This window comes from Salvelinus sp. IW2-2015, linkage group LG7 (assembly GCF_002910315.2).
Source record: "Salvelinus sp. IW2-2015 linkage group LG7, ASM291031v2, whole genome shotgun sequence".
Classification (NCBI taxonomy): Eukaryota; Metazoa; Chordata; class Actinopteri; order Salmoniformes; family Salmonidae; genus Salvelinus; species Salvelinus sp. IW2-2015.
In genome coordinates this window covers 29,562,027-29,584,117 of record NC_036847.1, presented here as the reverse complement: position 1 = coordinate 29,584,117, position 22,091 = coordinate 29,562,027, and the positions used below count along the sequence as shown (strand labels likewise).

The window sequence follows — 22,091 nt, the reverse complement described above, 5'->3', positions numbered from 1 at the left end:
CAAGTTTAAATGAATTATTTTCAAACCACTGACAAGAACCAGAAGGAACTTACCTTGTCAGAAGTTGAAAGCAACATAAAAGTTGGTCTGAATGTTATGAACCTGACAAGACTTTCTTGCTTAGCAAGTGATGAACGTATGAGGAGTTTTCTAAACTGACTGTTTAGCTTACTTGCATTTGTTGTGGGGAAAGAATGCATTCCTATGAGTCTAACCATGTTCTCAATGCTTGTTCTCTTTGCTTACAGTTTTGAGAACCGCAATGATGACCAATTCCTGTTTTAGAACTGTAATGATGACCTTAGTAGCCATCGAGTAAGCAGAATGATTGGTGCACGCTGGAACCTATCTGGTTTCAATATGGCATTTCCCCAAAATAGGGACCGCCCCATATTTACACATCTTAACATTACCTTGGTTGTACGAGACACGACTCTTATAGCAGATATTCTATACACATTTTACAAATCAAAGAACAGAAGAAGCTTTGTACTTTTTTGTCAGAAGTATAAATGAAAATAGTGTCTGACATTTGATGTATGTTATCTTAAATATGACTGCACTTCCCCTTAATAAACAAAATGACAATGTGACCCAAATTAAAACATATCTTCTTTCTCTCCCTTTCGAGCTCTTACTATCTTCTCTCTTTAGGTCTCTCTTTTTTCGGTCTCACTCTCTCGGCCTCCTCTCGCTCCGTCTCTTTCAGTCTCGCTCGCGGTAATCTAGCTGTCTTCCTCTTTTGGTCTCTTTCTCCCCCTTTCTCTCTTGGTCTCTCCCCTTTCTCTCTCGGTCTCTCTCTCCTTTCTCTCTCGGTCTCTCTCCTTTCTCTCTCGGTCCTCTCCCTTTCTCTCTGGTCTCTCCTCCTCCTCTTCTCTCTCTCGGTTCTCTCTCCTTTCTCTCTTGGTGCTCTCCCCTTTCTCTCTTGGTCTTCTCTCTCTCTTCTCTCTGGTACTCTCTCTTTCTCTCTCAGTCTCTCCTTTCTCTCCGTCTCTCTCTCCCCTTTCTCTCTCATTCTCTCCCCTTTCTCTCTGGTCTCTCCCTTTCTCTCTCGTCTCTCTCCTTTCTCTCTCGGTCTCCTTCTCTTTCTCTCATCTTCTCTCGGTCTCTCCTCTTTCTCTCTCGTCTCTCTCTTTCTCTCTCGTCTCTCTCTTTTCTCTCTCGGTCTCTCCCCTTTCCTCTCTCGTCTCTTCCTCCTTCTCTCTCTCCGGTCTCTCTTTCTCCTCCTTTCTCTCTCCTTCTCTCTCTCGGTCCTCCTTCTTTCTCTTTCTTCTCTCTCGGTCTCTCCTTTCTCTCTCGGTCTTCTCTCCTTTCTCTCTCTCTCGGTTCTCTCCTTTTCTCTCTCTCCGGTCTCTCTCCTTGATCTCCTCCCTCGGTCTCTGTCTCTCCCCTTTCTCTCTCGGTCTCTCCTTTCTCTCTCGGTCTCTCTCCTTTCTCTCTCGCTCTCTCTCCTTTCTCTCTCGGTCTCTCCTTTCTCTCTCGGTCTCTCCTTTCTCTCTCGGTTTCTCCTTTTTCTCTCTCGGTCTCTCCTTTTTCTCTCTCGGTCTCTCTCTCACTCATTCTCTCTCCCCAAATGAAGGTCAGAGCCACCATGTGTTTCTACTATAAAAATCCATTTAATTTCTTCTATCAAAAAGAAATGAAATCATTACCAACTGAAATAGAGCAACAAAAATCCATGTGTAGGGTTTTGTTTTGCTGAAATATTTGTCAAAAAATTTAAACAGATTGTACCTAATTTACATTGTTCAAATAAAAATGTAACAGAGCAGAAATGTAATTAAAATCCAATTAATGATGAATACTGTTAATAACAAATGATGGTTAAGCCAGAGTGGTTTGCTATTGGGTTTGTATGTGTGTGTGTATTGTGAGTTCCATGCAGTGTAAACTGTAATATAGTATGATAGATATGGTTAATCACCTCCGAATGGTTAGAAGCAGCATGGTCAGCAGCACATGATTGGCTGAGACTGAGATTGGACCAATGACAGACAGGCAGGCAAACAAACATAGACAGACAGTTCTATCAGAGCAACAGACCGACAAGACTTACAGACAGGGCTGACAGGGGTGGCTAGTCAGACAAGCCGACAGACAGCCGAGCCGACAGACAGACGGAGAGGTAAGGGATAATCAACGAGGGGCTATGCGTTCCTTGGAAAATAGTGCACAACGTGGAAGGTGTGTTCCACGATACGTTAGCGGAGTGGAACTAACCTTCCACGGAGTTGAATTATTTTCCAGAGAACGCATTGAGCGCTGAGTTGATTATCCCTTTTATACCATGGCTATAAATTAACATAATTGGCTCTAGAAATGTGTTCATTTGCCAGTAGAAATGTGATAACATCCACTGAAGAAGTTAGCAAGTTTACTAGCTAGCTAGATACAGTAGTAACCTTGGTAATCAAACAGACTTGCTAGTTTAGCTAACAAAACCATCATCCTAGCTTGCTATTATGAATTCATCAATGCCAATAATGTTTTTAATTCGAATTTTGCTTTCAAAAGCAGCAGCAGCAAAAAAAATAAAAAATAGAACATAAGAATGAACTTTATAGCCTTTGAATTATACCGTGCGTTATAGGGAAATAATGCACGCTCTAGAATGCCCTTCAAGCCAATCAGAAATGAGTATTCAACAATGCCATAGCATAACTAGCGTTAGCAGCAAGGCGGAGGGGATAACAAGAGGGGATGCTAATCAGGAGGCTAACAATCCTAACCTCCTGAGGAATGCACTTACAATGAGCAGAAACTGAAATTACATAGGCATGATGTAATTATTACAAACATTAAAAACACGCAACATTGTTGTTTTAAAATTTCCCCCATGAAACAACTGGCTCTCTGGCCTCTCCTGAAAGTATGTTTACAATCACAGACAAAGACAAAAGCATCGTCAGCTTGTTGTTTTATCGTAAATGGTTTGTTTCAGCCATGTCAGGCGTTCACAGAGTCTTGCTTGTTGCTAAAACAGCCAATCACCAGGCTGACAGTTTACAGTCGGAATTGTACTAAACAGTCACTGAGATGGTCCTGGACCCTCTGGGCCCCAATATGCATCCTTTCACATCAAGGCCCCCCTAAACACATTCTGGGTTACCCCAAAACATGTCCTCTCATACTCCAATGGCCTCAGTTACTTCCCAAGGTCACGGATATCCGTCCCCTGAATCTTCATCCTGGAATGTCTGCTTTAATACAATCATCTACCTCCAACACGTTACACACTCCATTACTTTCATTCATTAAGCACATTTAGCCGGCCATTTATACAAGACTAAAAATGAAAACGAGCTAAAACATAATACAGACAGACTGTTATTTCATGTTTGTATTCCTGGGTATATTTTGAAGACACTTTGTTAATAGGTTTATATATATATATATATATACACAGTACCAGTCAAAAGTTTGGACACACCTACTCATTCAAGGCCTTTTCTTCATTTGAACTATTTTCTACATTGTAGAATAACAGTGAAGACATCAACACTATGAAATAACACACATGGAATCATGTAGTAACCAAAAAAGTGTTAAACAAATCAAAATATATTGTATATTTGAGATCCTTTAAAGTAGCCACCCTTTGCCTTGATAACAGCTTTCCACACTCTTGGCATTATCTAAACCAGCTTCATGAGGAAAGCTTTTCCAACAGCCTTGAAGGAGTTCCCACATATGCTGAGCAATTGTTGGCTGCTTTTCCTTCACTCTGTGGTCAAACTCATCCCAAACCATTTCAATTGAGTTGAGGTCGGGTGATTGTGGAAGCCAGGTCATCTGATGCAGTACTCCATCACTCTCCTTCTTGTTAAAATAGCCCTTACACAGCCTGGAGCTGTGTTGGGTCATTGTCCTGTTAAAAAACAAATGATATACCCCCTAAGGGCAAACCAGATGGGATGCCGTATCGTAGCAGAATGCCGTGATAGCTATGCTGGTTAAGTGTGCCTTGAATTCGAAATAAATCACAGATAGCAAAGTGACCCCACAACATCACAACTCCTCCTCTATGCTTCACGGTGGGAACCACACATGCGGAGATCATCCGTTCACCTACTCTGCGTCTCACAAAGACATGGTGGTTGGAACCTAAAATTTGGACTCATCAGACAAAATACAGATTTTCACCAGTCTAATGTCCATTGCTTGTGTTTCTTGGCCCAAGCAAGTCTCTTCTTATTGGTGGTTAGTAGGGGTTTCTTTGCAGCAATTTGACCATGAAGGCCTGATTCACGCAGTCTCCTCTGAACAGTTGATGTTGAGATGTGTCTGTTACTTGAACCCTGTGAAGCATTTATTTGGGCTGCAATCTGAGGTGCAGTTAACTCTAATGAACGTATCCTCTACAGCAGAGGTAACTATGGGTCTTCCTTTCCTGTGGCAGTCCTCATGAGAGCCAGTTTCATCATAGCGCTTGATGGTTTTTGCGACAGCACTTGAAGAAACCTTCAAAGTTCTTGAAATTTTGCAGATTGACTGACCTTCATGTCTTAAAGTAATGATGGACTGTCATTTCTCTTTGCTTATTTGAGCTGTTCTTGCCATAATATGGACTTGGTCTTTTACCAAATAGGACTATCGTCTGTATACCAGCCCTACCTTGTTACAACACAACTGATTGGCTCAAACGCATTAAGAAGGAAATAAATTCCACAAATTAACTTTTAACAAGGCACACCTGTCAATTGAAATGCATTCCAGGTGACTACCTCATGAAGCTGGCTGAGAGAATTCCAAGAGTGTGCAAAGCTGTCATCAAGGCAAAGGGTGGCTACTTTGAAGAATCTCAAATATAAAATATATTTTGATTTGTTTAACACTTTTTTGGTTACTACATTATTCCATATGTGTTATTTCATAGTTTTGATGTCTTCGCAATTATTAAACAATGTAGAAAATAGTAAATGTAAAGAAAAACCCTTGAATGAGTAGGTGTCTCCAAACTTTTGACTGGTACTGTATATGTGTATAAATATACACTATATATACAAAAATATGTGGACACCCTTTCAATTAGTCGATTCGGCTATTTCAGCCACACAGGTGTATAAAATCGAGAGCAAAGCCATGCAATCTCTATAGACAAACATTTGCAGTAAAATGGCCTTATTGAAGAGCTCAGTGACTTTCAAAGTGGCACCATCATAGGATGCCACCTTTCCAACAAGTCAGTTTGTCACATTTCTTCCCTGCTAGTGGTGCCCCGGTCAACTGTGAGTGCTGTTATTGTGAAGTGTAAATATCTTGGAGCAAAAACGTCTGTGGTAGGCCACACAAGCTCACAGAACGGGACCGCCAAGTGCTGAAGCGCGTAGCATGTACAAATTGTCTGTCCACAGTTGCAACACTCACTACCGAGTTCCAAACTGCCTCTGGAAGTAACGTCAGCACAAGAGCTGTTTGTCGGGAGCTTCATGAAATGTGTTTCCATGACCGAGCAGCCGCAGACAAGCCTAAGATCACCATGCGCAATGCCAAGCGTCGGCTGGACTGGTGTAAAGCTCACCGCCATTGGACTCTAGAGCAGTGGAAACACGTTCTCTAGAGTGACGAATCACTCTTTACCATCTGGCAGTCCGACGGACGAATCTGGGTTTGGCAGATGCCAGGAGAATGCTACCTGCCTGAATGCATAGTGCCAACTGTACATTTAGGTGGAGGAGGAATAATGGGGCTGTTATTCATGGTTTAGGCTCCTTAGTTCCAGTGAAGGGAAATCTTAACGCTACAGCATACAATGACATTCTAGACGATTCTGTGCTTCCAACTTTGTGGCAACAGTTTGGGGAAGGCCCTTTCCTGTTTCAGCATGGCAATGCCCGCGTGCACAAAGCGAAGTCCATACAGAAATCGTTTGTCGAGATCGGTGTGGAAGAACTTGACTGGCCTGCACAGAGCCCTAACCTCAACCCCATCGAACACCTTTGGGATGAATTGGAATGCCGACTGCGAGCCAGGCCTAATCGCCCAATGTCACTAATGCTCTTTTGACTGAATGGAAGCAAGTCCCAGCAGCAATGTTCCAACATCTAGTGGAAAGCCTTCCCAGAAGAGTGGAGACTGTTATAGGGAGGACCAATTCCATATTAATGCCCATGATTTTCGAATGAGATGTTCGACGAGCAGGGGTCCACATACTTTTGGTCATGTAGTGTATATACACACACACACACACACACTTCTAGTCTTCTGTGCAAGGAGAAAAAAGACAATCACGTGGAACATAGTTTTCAACAGAACGGACATTAGTATTTGTGATGCTGACTTACTCTGCCATGTGGTTCCTGTTCCAGTTCCTGAACACAGTTACAGAACCCTTTTAGTTCCAACAGCCGTGTTCTCATTCTACACCATTCTATTGATATATTGTACACCTCAAGCAGTAGAGATAGATGGCACAGAAAGTAACACATAAACCAAACCAGCGTCAATTGGCATTCAGAACTGACTACTGACTATTAAACTTTACATCCTCTTTTCTCCATATCTTTCACAAACAAACTTCTCTGAAATAGAACAATGTTTTTTCCCTACACAATTCATACAAAATGAACTAACTGCTGTTTGTTTTTCTCTACACCTTTACATAGAGGTAGTGGCTATATGGATCAAGGGATGAAGGGGGAGTGACAGTAGCAAGGGGGGAGGAAGGTGAGCAAAATAAAACGAGTTGAATTAAAAAATCTATGAAATGGTTCTTCCTTTTTCTGAATAGGCAAATTTTCCTTTTTCTCAAAAGAACAAAAAAGAATACTGCAATCACATACAAAAGTAGTCCTTCATTGTATACATTTTATACAGTGTTCTCTCTTTCTTCCTTTTGATGCTTTTCTTGATTGGTAAAAGGCATGTGGGCGTGGTCCAGACGTGGCTCGGGCGTGCCTGACCCCTGACCTCTATGCCAGCGGGTCACTCATGTCCTCGTCCACCTGGGAGAGTAACTCTTTCTTCTCGTCAGTACTAGCCAAGGAGTTGCGGCTGTTGTGGGCTCCCATGTACAGGGTGGCGTACACTGGGTTGGTGAAGTTGGTGGGCTGCAGGGATGAAAATAATGAAATAATGGTTGGACAAAGAGCACACGAAGGTCCTAMATTTGGTTTCATTGCAGAGTATTATGGAGTGCAGAAAAAAGATTTAAAGGTAGACTCAGCGAAAGTCTACCAACGAGCAGCACCGCAGATATTGAGATGAGCGAGATGCAAGACTTCGCTCTCACACAGTCACACACAGTATCTGCGCATGTGCACGGGTTCACATCACACTGTTCACAGCGTGGTTTCCACGGGACCAAAACAGAGGAGAAGTTGAGCCTCACACTTCAACACTCAGTTGTTGTGGAAATTGACCCACTGTGCTGTTTACTTTCTGCATCTACGGCATATCGAGTCTACCTTTAATGTGTCAATGACAAATGAATAACTATGAGCTAATAAGTGCTGCAGTGTTAAAACAAGTATAAAAACAAGTAACCTGAGTGTTAAAATAAGTGTTAAAGTGTTTAGGATTGGTCAAATGTGAATATACACCAGTTTATTAGGTACACCCCCCCCCACCCATTCACAAAAATGGTTCGCTCTTACAGACAGTGGCCTGCTTTATAAAGCATTGAGACATTCAGTTACTGCTCGATTGAACGTGAGAATGGGCAAAACGAGTGACCTAACCGACTTTGAGCGTGGTACTGCATGATCGTCGGTGTCAGGGGCTGGCCTCCTGGGCTTTTCACGCACAAAAGTATCTAGGGTCCCCCGAGAATGGTGCAACAAACAAAAAACATCCATTCAGCGGCAGTCCTGTGGGCGAAAACAGCTCGTTGATGAGAGAATGGCAAGAATCGTACAACAGTGGTGTGCAGAACAGCATCTTGGAACACACAACTCGTCGGCCCTCATCATGGATGGGCTATTGCAGCAGACGACCACACCGGGTTCCACTCGTATCAGCTAAAAACAAGGAGAAGCGGCTCCGGTGGGCACGCAATCACCAACACTGGACACTTGAGGACTGGAAAAATATTGCCTGGTATGACGCATCCTGGTCCCTGTGCATCATGCTGATGGCACAGTCAGGTGTTGCATCATGCTGATGGCAGAGCCATCCTGCCTGGTGTCAACAGTATAGGCTGGTGGTGGTGGTGTGGGGAATGTTTTCCTGGCAACATTTCAATTCCCCTGAGAATTCCAGCTGTTCTGGAGGAAAAGGCGGGTCCGACCCGGTAGTAGATGGGTATACCTAATGAACTGGCGACTGAGTGTAAGAGTATGTGTATGTGTTACCTTATCTGGGTCTAAAGCGAAGTCTGAATCCAGGAGTTCCCCAGCATCGTCGTCTGGCTCCCCTTCGTAGATCTTATAGGCTGGGTTCCCTATCTCCACATTCATGGCCCCGTTGGTCATCCTGTGGTGCTGAAAGCCCTTAGCACTGTGCACACACACACACACATACACACACACAGAGTTTGTGTCCTCTCAACACTTCAACATTAGCAGAGACGTAGCCACAACACAGTAACACACACTGAAAGTACTGAGAGCCTTGGTTCAAGCCACTGACAGGATAGAAAAATCCAGCATACAGAAAACCATCACACCACCAGCTACATGTACAGTACATTAAAATGTTTCCACACAGTCAAGGCAACACAGAACCACGGTAAATTGACAAATCAAATGAGCTTTTTTCAAAAGTCCATTTGGACACGTCCAGTGTCTATCCTGGTAAATGCTGGATTTTCCACAACGCAAATGTTCCACTTCTACAATGCAGGCACAGAAGCATCACTGTAATATATGTAGACAGGGAAAGGTATGGATGTGTCGGGAAGAACCAGTCAATCTGTCAATAGCCTCCTGTGTTCCTGGGTGGGAAACCCTGTACTAAACAGGAGAGAGCAGGCAGGGACAGACAGACAGACTCTACTACAGAAAGGCCAGCAAAATGGAGGGCTGTCACTGAACCCACGGACAAGATGGTGGCTTAGATGAGGCTTTGGGGAGAGGGAGGAGAAGGGGGGAGGGTCTGGGGGGGAGACGTGTTAGATGTGACCCTATTAAGTTACCGAGAATGTCGGGAGCGTTTGCCCGGCCATACAGACCTGGGGGACAGGAAAGAGGTGGTTATCCACAGAAGAGAGAGAGAGAGATAGATATGGTGGGAGGTACAGATGAGGTGTAAAATACATTTGAGTTTGACCGAATGAGTGGGACCTCTCACACCCAGTCTCAACACAAAGGTTGTCTACTCTACTCACCCACGCATTCTCCTCTTGTACCACAAGATGGCGCCGACAACCAGCAGCGCCAGTAATAACAGCAGCAGCACTGGGACGATTATGGAGGCAGAACCTGCAGAGAGAGCAACACGCCCATCAATGAGAAATATGCAACACCGACCAATGAGCTCAGAGTACATCGACCAATGAGCTCAGACAGTTTATAACATGTATTGTGTTATAATCTGTAGTTATAAAATGTATTTCACTGACACTGTAAAGAGACTACAAAGTAACTAAAGTAACTTACTTCCACTGGATTCAGGAGAGTCCACAGGAGAGGCAGTGACTTCACATCGATACCCCCTCCACCCTATAGAACACCTAAATACACATCACACACATTACAGATTTGTATTCATTTATTTTTATTTCCCCTTTATTTAACCAGGTAGGCCAGTTGAGAACAAGTTCTCATTTACAACTGTGACAGTTACACCTAAATACACACCACACAGGTTACACCTAAATACACACCACACAGGTTACACCTAAATACATAACACCCAGGTTACACCTAAATACACACCACACAGGTTACACCTAAATACATAACACCCAGGTTACACCTAAATACACACACACAAGGTTACACCTAAATACACACCACTAGTACACCTAAATACACACCACACAGGTTACACCTAAATACACACCACACAGTTACACCTAAAACACACCACACAGGTTACACCTAAATACACACCACGACAGGTACACCTAAATACACACACCACACAGGTTACACCTAAATACACACCACAAGGTTACACCTAAATACACACCACACAGGTTACACCTAAATACACACCACACAGGTTACATCTTAAATACATACACACAGGTTACACCTAAATACACACACACAGGTACACCTAAATACACACCACCGCAGGTTACACCTAAATACACACACACAAGGTTACACCTAAATACACACCACACAGGTTACACTAAATACACACCACACAGGTTACACCTAAATACACACCACACAGGTTACATCTAAATACATAACACACAGTTACACTAAATACACACCACGCCAGGTTACATCTAAATACACACCACAACAGGTTACACCTAAATACACACCACACAGGTTACACCTAAATACACACCACCAGGTTACACTAAATACACACCACACAGGTTACATAAATACACACCACACAGGTTACACCTAAATACACACCACACAGGTTACACCTAAATAACACACCACACAGGTTACACCTAAATACACACCACGCAGGTTACACCTAATACACACCACACAGGTTACACCTAAATACACACCACCAGGTTACACCTAAAACACACACCACAAGTTACACCTAAATACACACCACACAGCATAAATACACACCACACAGGTTACACCTAAATACACACCACACAGGTTACACCTAAATACACACCACACAAGTTACACCTAAATACACACCACACAGGTTACATCTAAATACCACACACCAGGTTACACCTAAATACAACCACAACAGGTTACACCTAAATACACACCACGCAGGTTACACCTAAATACACACCACACAAGTTACACCTAAATACACACCACACAGGTTACATCTAAATACCACACCACACAGGTTACACCTAATACACACCACACAGGTTACATCTAAATACATAACACCCAGGTTACACCTAAATACACACCACACAGGTTACATCTAAATACACACCACACAGGTTACACCTAAATACACACCACCAGGTTACACCTAAATACACACCACACAGGTTACACCTAATACACACCACCAGGACACTAAATACACACCACACAGGTTACACCTAAATACACACCACACAGGTTACACCTAAATACACACCACACAGGTTACACCTAAAACACACCACGCAGTTACACCTAAATACACACCACACAGGTTACACCTAATACACACCACCAGGTTACACTAAATACACACCACACAGGTTAAACCTAATACACACCACGCAGGTTACACTAAATACACACCACACAGGTTACACCTAAATACACACCACACAGGTTACACCTAAATACACACCACAACAGGTTACACCTAAATACACACCACGCAGGTTACACCTAAATACACACCACACAGGTTACACCTAAATACACACCACCAGGTTACACCTAAATACACACCACACAGGTACACCTATAACACACCACGCAGGTTACACCTAAATACACACCACACAGGTACAAACTAAATAACACCACCACAGGTTACACCTAAATACACACACCAGGTTACCTAATACACACCACACAGGTTACATTAATACAAACACACAGGTTACACCTAAATACACACACAACAGGTTACACCTAAATACACACCACCAGGTTACACCTAATACACACCACACAGGTTACATCTAAATACATAACACACAGGTTACACCTAAATACACACCACACAGGTTACACCTAAATACACACCACAGGTTACACCTAATACACACACAGGTACACCTAATACACACCACACAGGTTACATCTAAATACATAACACACAGGTTACACCTAAATACACACCACACAGGTTACACCTAAATACACACCACGCAGGTTACACCAATACACACCACACAGGTTACACCTAAATACACACCACACAGGTTACACTAAATACACACCACACAGGTTACACCTAAATACACACCAACAGCGTTACATCCTAAATACAAACACACAGGTTACACCTAAAATACACACCACGCAGGTTACACCTAAATACACACCACACAGGTTACACCTAAATTACAACACCACACAGGTTACACCTAAATACACACCACAGGTTACACCTTAAACACACACCACAGGTTACATTAAATACACACCACACAGGTTACACCTAAATACACACCACCAGGTTACACCTAAATACACACCACACAGGTTACACCTAAATACACACACGCAGTTACAATCTAAATACACACCACACAGGTTACACCTAAATACACACCACCAGGTTACACCTAAATACACCCACACAAGTTACACCTTAATACACACCACAAGGTTACATCAAATTACACACCACACAGGTTACACCCTAAATACACACCACACAGGTTACACCTAAATACACACCACACAGTTACACCTAATACACACCACACAGGTTACATCTAATACACACCACACAGGTTACACCTAAATACACACCACACAGGTTACACCAAATACACACCACCGCAGTTACACCTTAAATACACACCACACAGAGTTACACCTAAATACACACCACACAGGTTACATCTAAATACACACCACACAGGTTACACCTAAATACACACCACACAGGTTACATCTAAATACATAACCACACACAGGTTACACCTAAATACACACCACACAGGTTACATCTAAATACACACCACACAGGTACACTAAATACCACACCACCAGGCCCCCTTACACCTAAATAACACACCACACAGGTTACACCAAATACACACCACGCAGGTTACACCTAAATACACACCACACAGGTTACACCCAATACACACCACACAGTTACACCTTAAAACACAACCACACAGGTTACACCTAAATACACACCACGCAGGTTAAACCTAAATACACACCACACAGTACACCTAATACACACCACAGCATGTACACCTAAATACCACACCACACAGGTTACACCTAAATACACACCACGCCAGGTTACACCTAAAACAACACCACACAGGTACACCTTAAATTACACACCACACAGGTACACTAAATACACACCACGACAGGTTACACCTAAATACACACCACACAGGTTACATCTAAATACATAACACACAGGTTACACTAAATAACACCACCAGTACATCTAAATACACACACACAGGTTACACCTAAATACACACCACACAGGTTACACCAATACACACACAGGTACAACTAATAACACCACACAGTACATTAAATACACACCCACACAGGTTACATCCTAAATACACACCACACAGGTACACCTAAATACACACCACACAGGTTACACCTAAAATACACACCACACAGGTTACATCTAAATCACACCACACAGGTTACACCTAAATCACACCACGCATTACACCTAAATACACACCACACGTTACACCTAAACTACACACCACCACAGGTTACATCTAAAACACACCACACAGGTTACACCTAAATACACACCACACAGTTACACCTAACACACCACCAGTACACCTAAATACACACCACACAGTTACACTAAAGCACCCACACAGGTTACACCTAAATAACACACCCAAGGTTACACCTAAATACACACACGCAGGTTACACCTAAATACACACCAACACAAGTTACACCAAATACACACCACACAGGTTACATCTAAATACACACCACACAGGTTACACCTAAATAACACCACACAGTTACATCAAATACTAACACACCAGGTTACACCTAAATACACACCACACATTACATCTAAATACAACCACACAGGTACACCTAAATACACACCACCAGGTTACACCTAAATACACACCACACAGGTTACACCTAATACACCACCACGCAGTTACACCTAAAAACACACACACAGGTTACACCTAATATACACACCACACAGGTTACACCTAAATACACACCCACAGTTACACCAAATACACACACGCAGTTACACCTAAACATACACACCCACACAGGTTACACCTAATACACACCACGCAGGTTACACCTAATACACACCACACAGGTTACACCTAAATACACACCACGCAGTTACACCTAAATACACACCACACAGGTACACCTAAATACACACCACACAGTTACATCCTAAATAACACCACACAGGTTACACCTAAATACACACCACCAGGTTACACCTAATACACCACCACACAGGTTACACCTAATACACACCACGCAGGTTACACCTAATACACCCACACAGGTTACATCCTAAACACACCACGCAGTTACACTAAATACACAACCACACAGGTTACACCTAAATACACACCACACAGGCTATACACCCTAAATACACACCACACGGCAGGGTACATCAATACCACAACCACACAGGTTACATCACCTAAATACATAAACACACAGGTTACACCTAAATACACACCACACAGGTTACGCAAACCTAAATACCACCACGCAGGTTACACTTAAATACCAACACCCACAGGTTACATCTAAACATACATAAACCACAACAGTTACACCTAAAAACACACCACACACAGGTTACACCAGAAATACCACACCACCAGGTTACACCTAAACACACCACACAGGTTACATCTAAAATAAACACCAGGTACACGTAAATACACAACCACAACAGCGCTTACATCTAAAAACATAACCACAGGTTACACCTAAATACACACCACACAGGTTACATCTAAATACACACCACACAGGTTACATCTAAATACACACCACACAGGTTACATCTAAATACACCACACAGGTTACAGATAGTCACAAAGCGTGTATCTGTGTGTGTGTCTGAATGAGCTTGAGTGTGTGTGGGTGTACATCTGAGTGATTGGGGTCATATTCTTACTTGCACTGGGGCAGTAGTGTGCGTGGTTCGATAGAGCAGAGTCCATTGGTGCAGAAATCTAGACAGGTGTAGCAGCTGGGCTGGGTACGACCGTTAGGACAGCTGGACATAGACAGTTACACAGAGACAAAGAGAGAGAGACAGACAGAGACAGAGAGAGACAGAGAGAAAGAGACAACCAACAGAACTAGATTGAATCTTTACAGGATAACACCAGGATAAATGTGTGTGTGTGAGTGAGTGTGAATGGACTGAAAAATGTGTTCAGTGTGTGTGTGTGTGTGTATTTATGTTTGAGTGTGTTCTGTATATGTACTGTGTATGACCCCTACCTGCACATGACCTCTCCTGAGGCTTTGGGCAGACACTTGCCGTTGGGTCCGCAGTACTCACACTTGTCCAGCTCACAGAGCTGTCCATGGAACTGAGAGGTACAGCGACACAGCTTGGTGGCATTGGCCGTCTGCAGACACATGGCCTGGTTCTCACAGTAACCCTCACATGTACCTGGAGGGGTGATGAGAAGATAGAGCCAGGGAAACAGGGCTTACAGTCAGTTCCTCACAGAGCGAAGACTCTCCTTCTTTTCAGCCATTTCTGATTAGGGATTAAGTATTACATTACAAAGTGGAATGAAGAAATTATTATTGTTATTCAAATGAAAAAAATCACAGGAATGAAAGATACACCTGAAAATACAGGAACTATAGATTTAGTGACTCTGTTACAATACAGGAACTATAGATTTAGTTAGTCTGTTATAATACAGGAACTATAGATTTAGTTACTCTGTTATAATACAGGAACTATAGATTTAGTTACTCTGTTATAATACAGGAACTATAGATTTAGTTACTCTGTTATAATACAGRAACTATAGATTTAGTTACTCTGTTATAATRCAGGAACAATAGATTTAGTTACTCTGTTACAATACAGCAACTATAGATTTAGTTACTCTGTTACAATACAGCAACTATAGATTTAGTTACTCTGTTACATTACAGTAACTATAGATTTAGTTACTCTGTTACATTACAGTAACTATAGATTTAGTTACTCTGTTATAATACAGGAACTATAGATTTAGTTAAACTGTTACACAGATCAATCAATCAATCAAATGTATTTATAAAGCCCTTCTTACATCAGCCGATATCACAAAGTGCTATACAGAAACCCAGCCTAAAACCCCAAACAGCAAGCAATGCAGATGTAGAAACACGGTGGTTAGGAGAAACTCCCTAGAAAGGCAGGAACCTAGGAAGAAACCTAGAGAGGAACCAGGTTCTGAGGGGTGGCCAGTCCTCTTTGCTGTGCCGGGTGGAGATTATAACAGTACATGGCCAAGATGTTCAAGAGGTTGGCATTGTTGCTTAATCATCCCTTATTAACCCATTATAAACTACATACTCACTGTATTGACACTGGTCTCCCAGATACTCAGGCGGACAGCGGCAGGTGGGCTGGTTGCCCTGGGATACAGTGCAGCTGCCTCCATTATGACAGTGGTCCTGACAGGTGTGGAGTTTACACTGGGGCCCCGTGAAGCCCTTCAGACAGCGGCAGGTAGGGGCCCCTGGGAACAAAGGGTCATGTTAAATAAGAACAAAAATCGAAATAAAATGGGCACAATTCAGACTTAGGAAATCGACGCCTTTCCTACGCACTTCTCAGTAGTTGGTGTTCAGACTTACCTAATGCAGGTGCGTAGTGTGCTCTACAGGTGTGTCTACCTTGCATACACTGAATAAATGTAATTCAACCACTGAAAACCGTACCACTTGCTGGCCAACAGATTTTCTTGTGGAGTTTTCATTCAATAGGGTTTTCAGTACATTTATCTTAAGCCATCACTTTAAATACGGTGTACCTTTAATTTGAGTTTTGTCGACAGACTCACTACAACACATTGAGAGAACGGGTTCAGAATACAGGGATCAATTAAAGAAAGCCATCTATATATATGCATATTCGTCTCCGTTTCAACACCAACTGGTAGATAAAAAAATACTGAGATTTTGTAGATTATTTAGGCCATTTTGGGGTTAGGAAAGTATATATGAATGGTTTGGAGAGACTTTACACACAAACTATATTGATGAATCAAAGATAGTGGTTTGATTCATCCTGAAAGTTGCCATATTCAAATTCAGTTCATGGAATTTTGGAAGGTGAGAAAAGTGTACAATAGGGGTGGAACAGTAGTTCTATAAATCTACTCTAATCCTCTGTCACAAACGTCGTCAGGGAAATGACCGGACCAAGGTGCAGCGTGGTGAGCGTACATTTTCTTTTAATGTTATAAATGTCGCCAACAAAACAAGAAACAACAAAAACGACAGTGAAGCTTACTAGGGCTATACAGGCCACTAACAAAGTCAACTACCCACAACTAAGGTGGAAAAACAGGCTGCCTAAGTATGATTCCCAATCAGAGACAACGATAGACAGCTGTACCTGATTGAGAACCATACCCGGCCAAAACATAGAAACAGAAAACATAGAAATAAAGAAACTAGAATGCCAACCCTAGTCACACCCTGGCCTAACCAAAATAGAGAATAAAAGCCTCTCTATGGCCAGGGCGTGACATCCTCATTAATCATGGAACTGTACGACAACATGCGCCAGGCTCCAGGTTTAACCTGTTACGTGTGGTCTGAGATCCATAATAATTCAAAAAGGCTGCATGTCCCAAATGATTAAACAACGTTAACCTACGATGATCCAGTAACGCTAGCCTCCCTCAGGAACAACTACACAAAAGTGACAGAGGAAAAAGGTCAACAGAATGGAATGAAGCAAAATGTAGGCTACAAATTGAAGGAAATGAACACGACAGTGACAGTTATAAAGGCTCCCGATAGTGGCTAATATTTATCATGATACACATTGTAAAATAAAATGGAGAAAAGCCGGGAATATAATGAAAACGTTGTAAAGCGCATGCATCAACTCAGCAGGTTCAGCCCTACAGAAGCCTATAGCTTGGCTCTCCAAATTTCATCCAAGCAAATTATGAGGGCACACAAATTCTGAATAATGGCACAGCAATTTATCGCCTACTTCACTGTGGAAAAGGGACAGCAACATGCAATACATATCATGTTGATATGATTTTCAGTTTGCTTCCATATGACTGGTTTCACATTCGTGTCCAGTGATCATAAGGAAACATTTTACTAAAACAATTGCTATGTGTATTTACAATCCACCTCTCTAAATGGATAATGCATTTACCTAGCTGTTATCAATGGCTCTTATCAATTTATAAATTACAGTGCATTGAGAATGCTGTTATTTCCATCGGTAGTTTCCTCACGCGTAAAGGTGGTGGAATTATGAGGGAATGAAGTCAAGTGGGTGAATAGCCTGCTATTATCATGCTTAAGTTATAGGTCAGAACACACATAGAAAAAACATCTCATTTACATGCACTTAACACACATAGGGCTGAATCCTAGAAGGGTTCCTATTAATATCAATGCACAATAGAGTCGCCACAGTCCCCCTAAAGCAGCTCCTACAGTCTGCAATAGAAAATGGCTGCTACCGGCACCTAGACTAGTTTGCCAGTTGCAGCCACACCAATGACTGTATATGCTCAGGTAACCTACCTATGACTGAGGCAGTGCAGGCTCCTCCATTCTTACAGTAGTCTCTACACTGGTTGACCTCACACCTCTCTCCAGTGAAACTGGGCTGGCACTGACACTTAGCCTGCTGCCTGGTGTTCAGGAAACAGTTCCCTCCGTTCAGGCACTGGACCGTACACGGCCCGAGGGGAGAGGGGGCTGGGAGAAGAGGGGGAAAGGTTATTGATAAGAGTCCCACTGGGCACCAGACGTCAATTCAACATCTATTCCATGTTGGTCCACGTAATTTTGTTGAAATGACGTGAAAACAACGTTGATTCAACCAGTGTGTGCCCAGTGGGGCGTGTGTACTCACAGAATGGAGACCGTGTGGAAGGGGGTCTCTCCACACATGTGCCATTTTCAGCCACGCGGTCGTTTGGACAGGTACAGACTGGACCACTGGGGCTGAGCAGACACAACCACTCACACTTCTTCCTGTCACATGGGTTGGTCACTAATGACACAGAGAGAGAGCAGACAGAGGGATAACAGACAGTAAGAGCCAGAACAGGATAAAGAGAAACGTCACTAAAATGTGTTAAACTCCACTGAACCATATGTGGAATAGATGTCAACAGTAGTGCACTATGGGAAATAGGCTCTTCTGTCTGTTCTGTGGGTCTGTCTCTGTCTGTCTGTCCTCTCTTCTCTGTCTGTCTCGCTCTCTGTCCAGTCTGTCTCACTCTCTGTCTGTCTCTGTCTCTGTCTGTCACTCTCCTCTGTCTGTCCTTCTGTCCGTCGTCCGCTGTCCGTCTGTCTGTCCGTCTGTCTGTCTGTCCGTCTGTCTGTCTGTCTGTCTGTCTGTCTGTCTGTCTGTCTGTCTGTCTGTCTGTCTGTCTGTCTGTCTGTCTGTCTGTCTGTCTGTCTCTCTTCTTTCTTTCTCTCTCTCCTCTCTCTCTTCTCTTTCTCTCTTTCTCTCTTTCTCCTCTTTCTCTCTCTCTCTCTCTCTCTCATTTCAATTTCAATTCAATTTGCTTTATTGGCATGACGTAACAATGTACATATTGCCAGCTTATTTACAATATAAAAATGAGAATCAAAATTGTCAACGGGACAACAGTAACAACAATAACCAAGGGTCAAAATAACCATACATTCAACAATAACAATAAGCATACAGTAGAGGACATGTGCAGGTTGATTGGTCTGTCAGACACTGTCCCTCAATTTATGGCAGGCAGCAATGTAGTGCGCTGCCAACCCACAGCTCTCTGCGTCCTCCCCCAACAGGACGTGTAGCCTATCCTCATCAGAGAGGTCTTTGAAACCTTGAATAAGAGTTTCAAATTTGGGGAAATGACACTCTCTAATTGTTTATATATTTTTGACATTTTGTCAGGAAATGCAGCTCCGTCTCAGGTTCTGCTATTGTGCAGTGGTTGCAACAGCCTTTCCTCTACAGGGAGCCAGGTTTTCCTGTGTCTACCCTTCTCAATGGCAAGGCTGTGCTCACTGAGCCTGTACTTTGTCAAGGTTTTTCTAAGGTTTTGATCAGTAACCATGGTCAAATATTTAGCCACGGTGTACTGTCGATTTAGGGCCAGATAGCACTGCATTTTGCTCTGTGCTTGTGCTTTGTGTTCCCAATAAGCAATGTAGTTTTGTTTTGACTGTGTTGTAATTTGGTTTATCCTGATTGATTGGATGTTCTGGTCCTGAGGCTTCAGTGTGTTAGTAGAACAGGTTTGTGAACTCAGCCCCAGGACCAGCTGGATGAGGGGACTCTTTTCTTTGCTCAGCTCTTGGCATTGCAGGGCTTGGTAGTGATATGAGAGGGGGTCACTGTATTTTAGATGTTTCCAAAACTTAATTGCTCTTTTTTGAGTTTTTATTATTAGTGGATATTTGCCTAATTCTGCCCTGCATGCATTGTTTGTAGTTTTCCTCTGGACATGTAGGAGAATCTTACAGAACTCTGCATGCAGGGTTTCAATGGGATGTTTGTCCCATTTGTGAAATCTTGTTTTGCAAGTGGACCCCACACCTCGCTGCATAAAGTGCAATTGGGTTCAATGACATATTCAATTACTTTTAGACAAATTTTAATAGGTATTTCAATTTGAATTTGCTTTTTAATTGCGTAGTTTCTCTCTCTCTCTCTCTCTCTCGTCTCTCTCTCTCTCTCTCTCTCTCTCTCTCTCTCTCTCTCTCTCTCTCTCTCTCTCTCTCTCTCTTCTAGCTGACTCTGTCTGTGACACTATCCATTATACAGTATACTAGTATCAGTTTCACTATCATAGCTGTATTTACTATCATTAAGCAGTATTTCACATAGTGTTCTCTCAGACTCCTATTTCCCATAGTGCACTACTGTTGACATCTATTCCACATATGGTTCAGTGGAGTTTAACACATTTTAGTGACGTTTCTCTTTATCCTGTTCTGGCTCTTACTGTCTGTTATCCCTCTGTCTGCTCTCTCTCTGTGTCATTAGTGACCACCCCATGTGACAGGAAGAAGTGTGAGTGGTTGTGTCTGCTCAGCCCAGTGGTCCAGTCTGTACCTGTCCAAACGACCGCGTGGCTGAAAATGGCACATGTGTGGAGAGACCCCCTTCCACACGGTCTCCATTCTGTGAGTACACACGCCCCACTGGGCACACACTGGTTGAATCAACGTTGTTTTCACGTCATTTCAACAAAATTACGTGGACCAACATGGAATAGATGTTGAATTGACGTTGGTGCCCAGTGGGACTCTTATCAATAACCTTTCCCCCTCTTCTCCCAGCCCCCTCTCCCCTCGGGCCGTGTACGGTCCAGTGCCTGAACGGAGGGAACTGTTTCCTGAACACCAGGCAGCAGGCTAAGTGTCAGTGCCAGCCCAGTTTCACTGGAGAGAGGTGTGAGGTCAACCAGTGTAGAGACTACTGTAAGAATGGAGGAGCCTGCACTGCCTCAGTCATAGGTAGGTTACCTGAGCATTACAGTCATTGGTGTGGCTGCAACTGGCAAACTAGTCTAGGTGCCGGTAGCAGCCATTTTCTATTGCAGACTGTAGGGCTGCTTTAGGGGGACTGTGGCGACTCTATTGTGCATTGATATTAATAGGAACCCTTCTAGGATTCAGCCCTATGTGTGTTAAGTGCATGTAAATGAGATGTTTTTTCTATGTGTGTTCTGACCTATAACTTAAGCATGATAATAGCAGGCTATTCACCCACTTGACTTCATTCCCTCATAATTCCACCACCTTTACGCGTGAGGAAACTACCGATGGAAATAACAGCATTCTCAATGCACTGTAATTTATAAATTGATAAGAGCCATTGATAACAGCTAGGTAAATGCATTATCCATTTAGAGAGGTGGATTGTAAATACACATAGCAATTGTTTTAGTAAAATGTTTCCTTATGATCACTGGACACGAATGTGAAACCAGTCATATGGAAGCAAACTGAAAATCATATCAACATGATATGTATTGCATGTTGCTGTCCTTTTCCACAGTGAAGTAGGCGATAATTGCTGTGCCATTATTCAGAATTTGTGTTGCCCTCATAATTTGCTTGGATAAATTTGGAGAGCCAAGCTATAGGCTTCTGTAGGGCTGAACCTGCTGAGTTGATGCATGCGCTTTACAA

The 22,091-nt window shown here is 42.8% G+C and overlaps 1 protein-coding gene across 1 annotated transcript in view; it reads right to left on the bottom strand.

The window, feature by feature from the left end:
* Nucleotides 1–1,592: 1,592 nt before the first annotated feature.
* Nucleotides 1,593–22,091, bottom strand: part of LOC111966124 (low-density lipoprotein receptor-related protein 1-like) — a 281,628-nt gene continuing 261,129 nt past the window's right edge. The window contains 9 exon segments of the mRNA XM_070444337.1: nucleotides 1,593–7,049; nucleotides 8,292–8,436; nucleotides 9,266–9,359; nucleotides 9,537–9,610; nucleotides 14,866–14,967; nucleotides 15,198–15,372; nucleotides 16,283–16,444; nucleotides 18,486–18,662; nucleotides 18,820–18,960. Coding sequence (XP_070300438.1) covers nucleotides 6,912–7,049; nucleotides 8,292–8,436; nucleotides 9,266–9,359; nucleotides 9,537–9,610; nucleotides 14,866–14,967; nucleotides 15,198–15,372; nucleotides 16,283–16,444; nucleotides 18,486–18,662; nucleotides 18,820–18,960 — 1,208 coding nt within the window. The 3' untranslated portion in view covers nucleotides 1,593–6,911.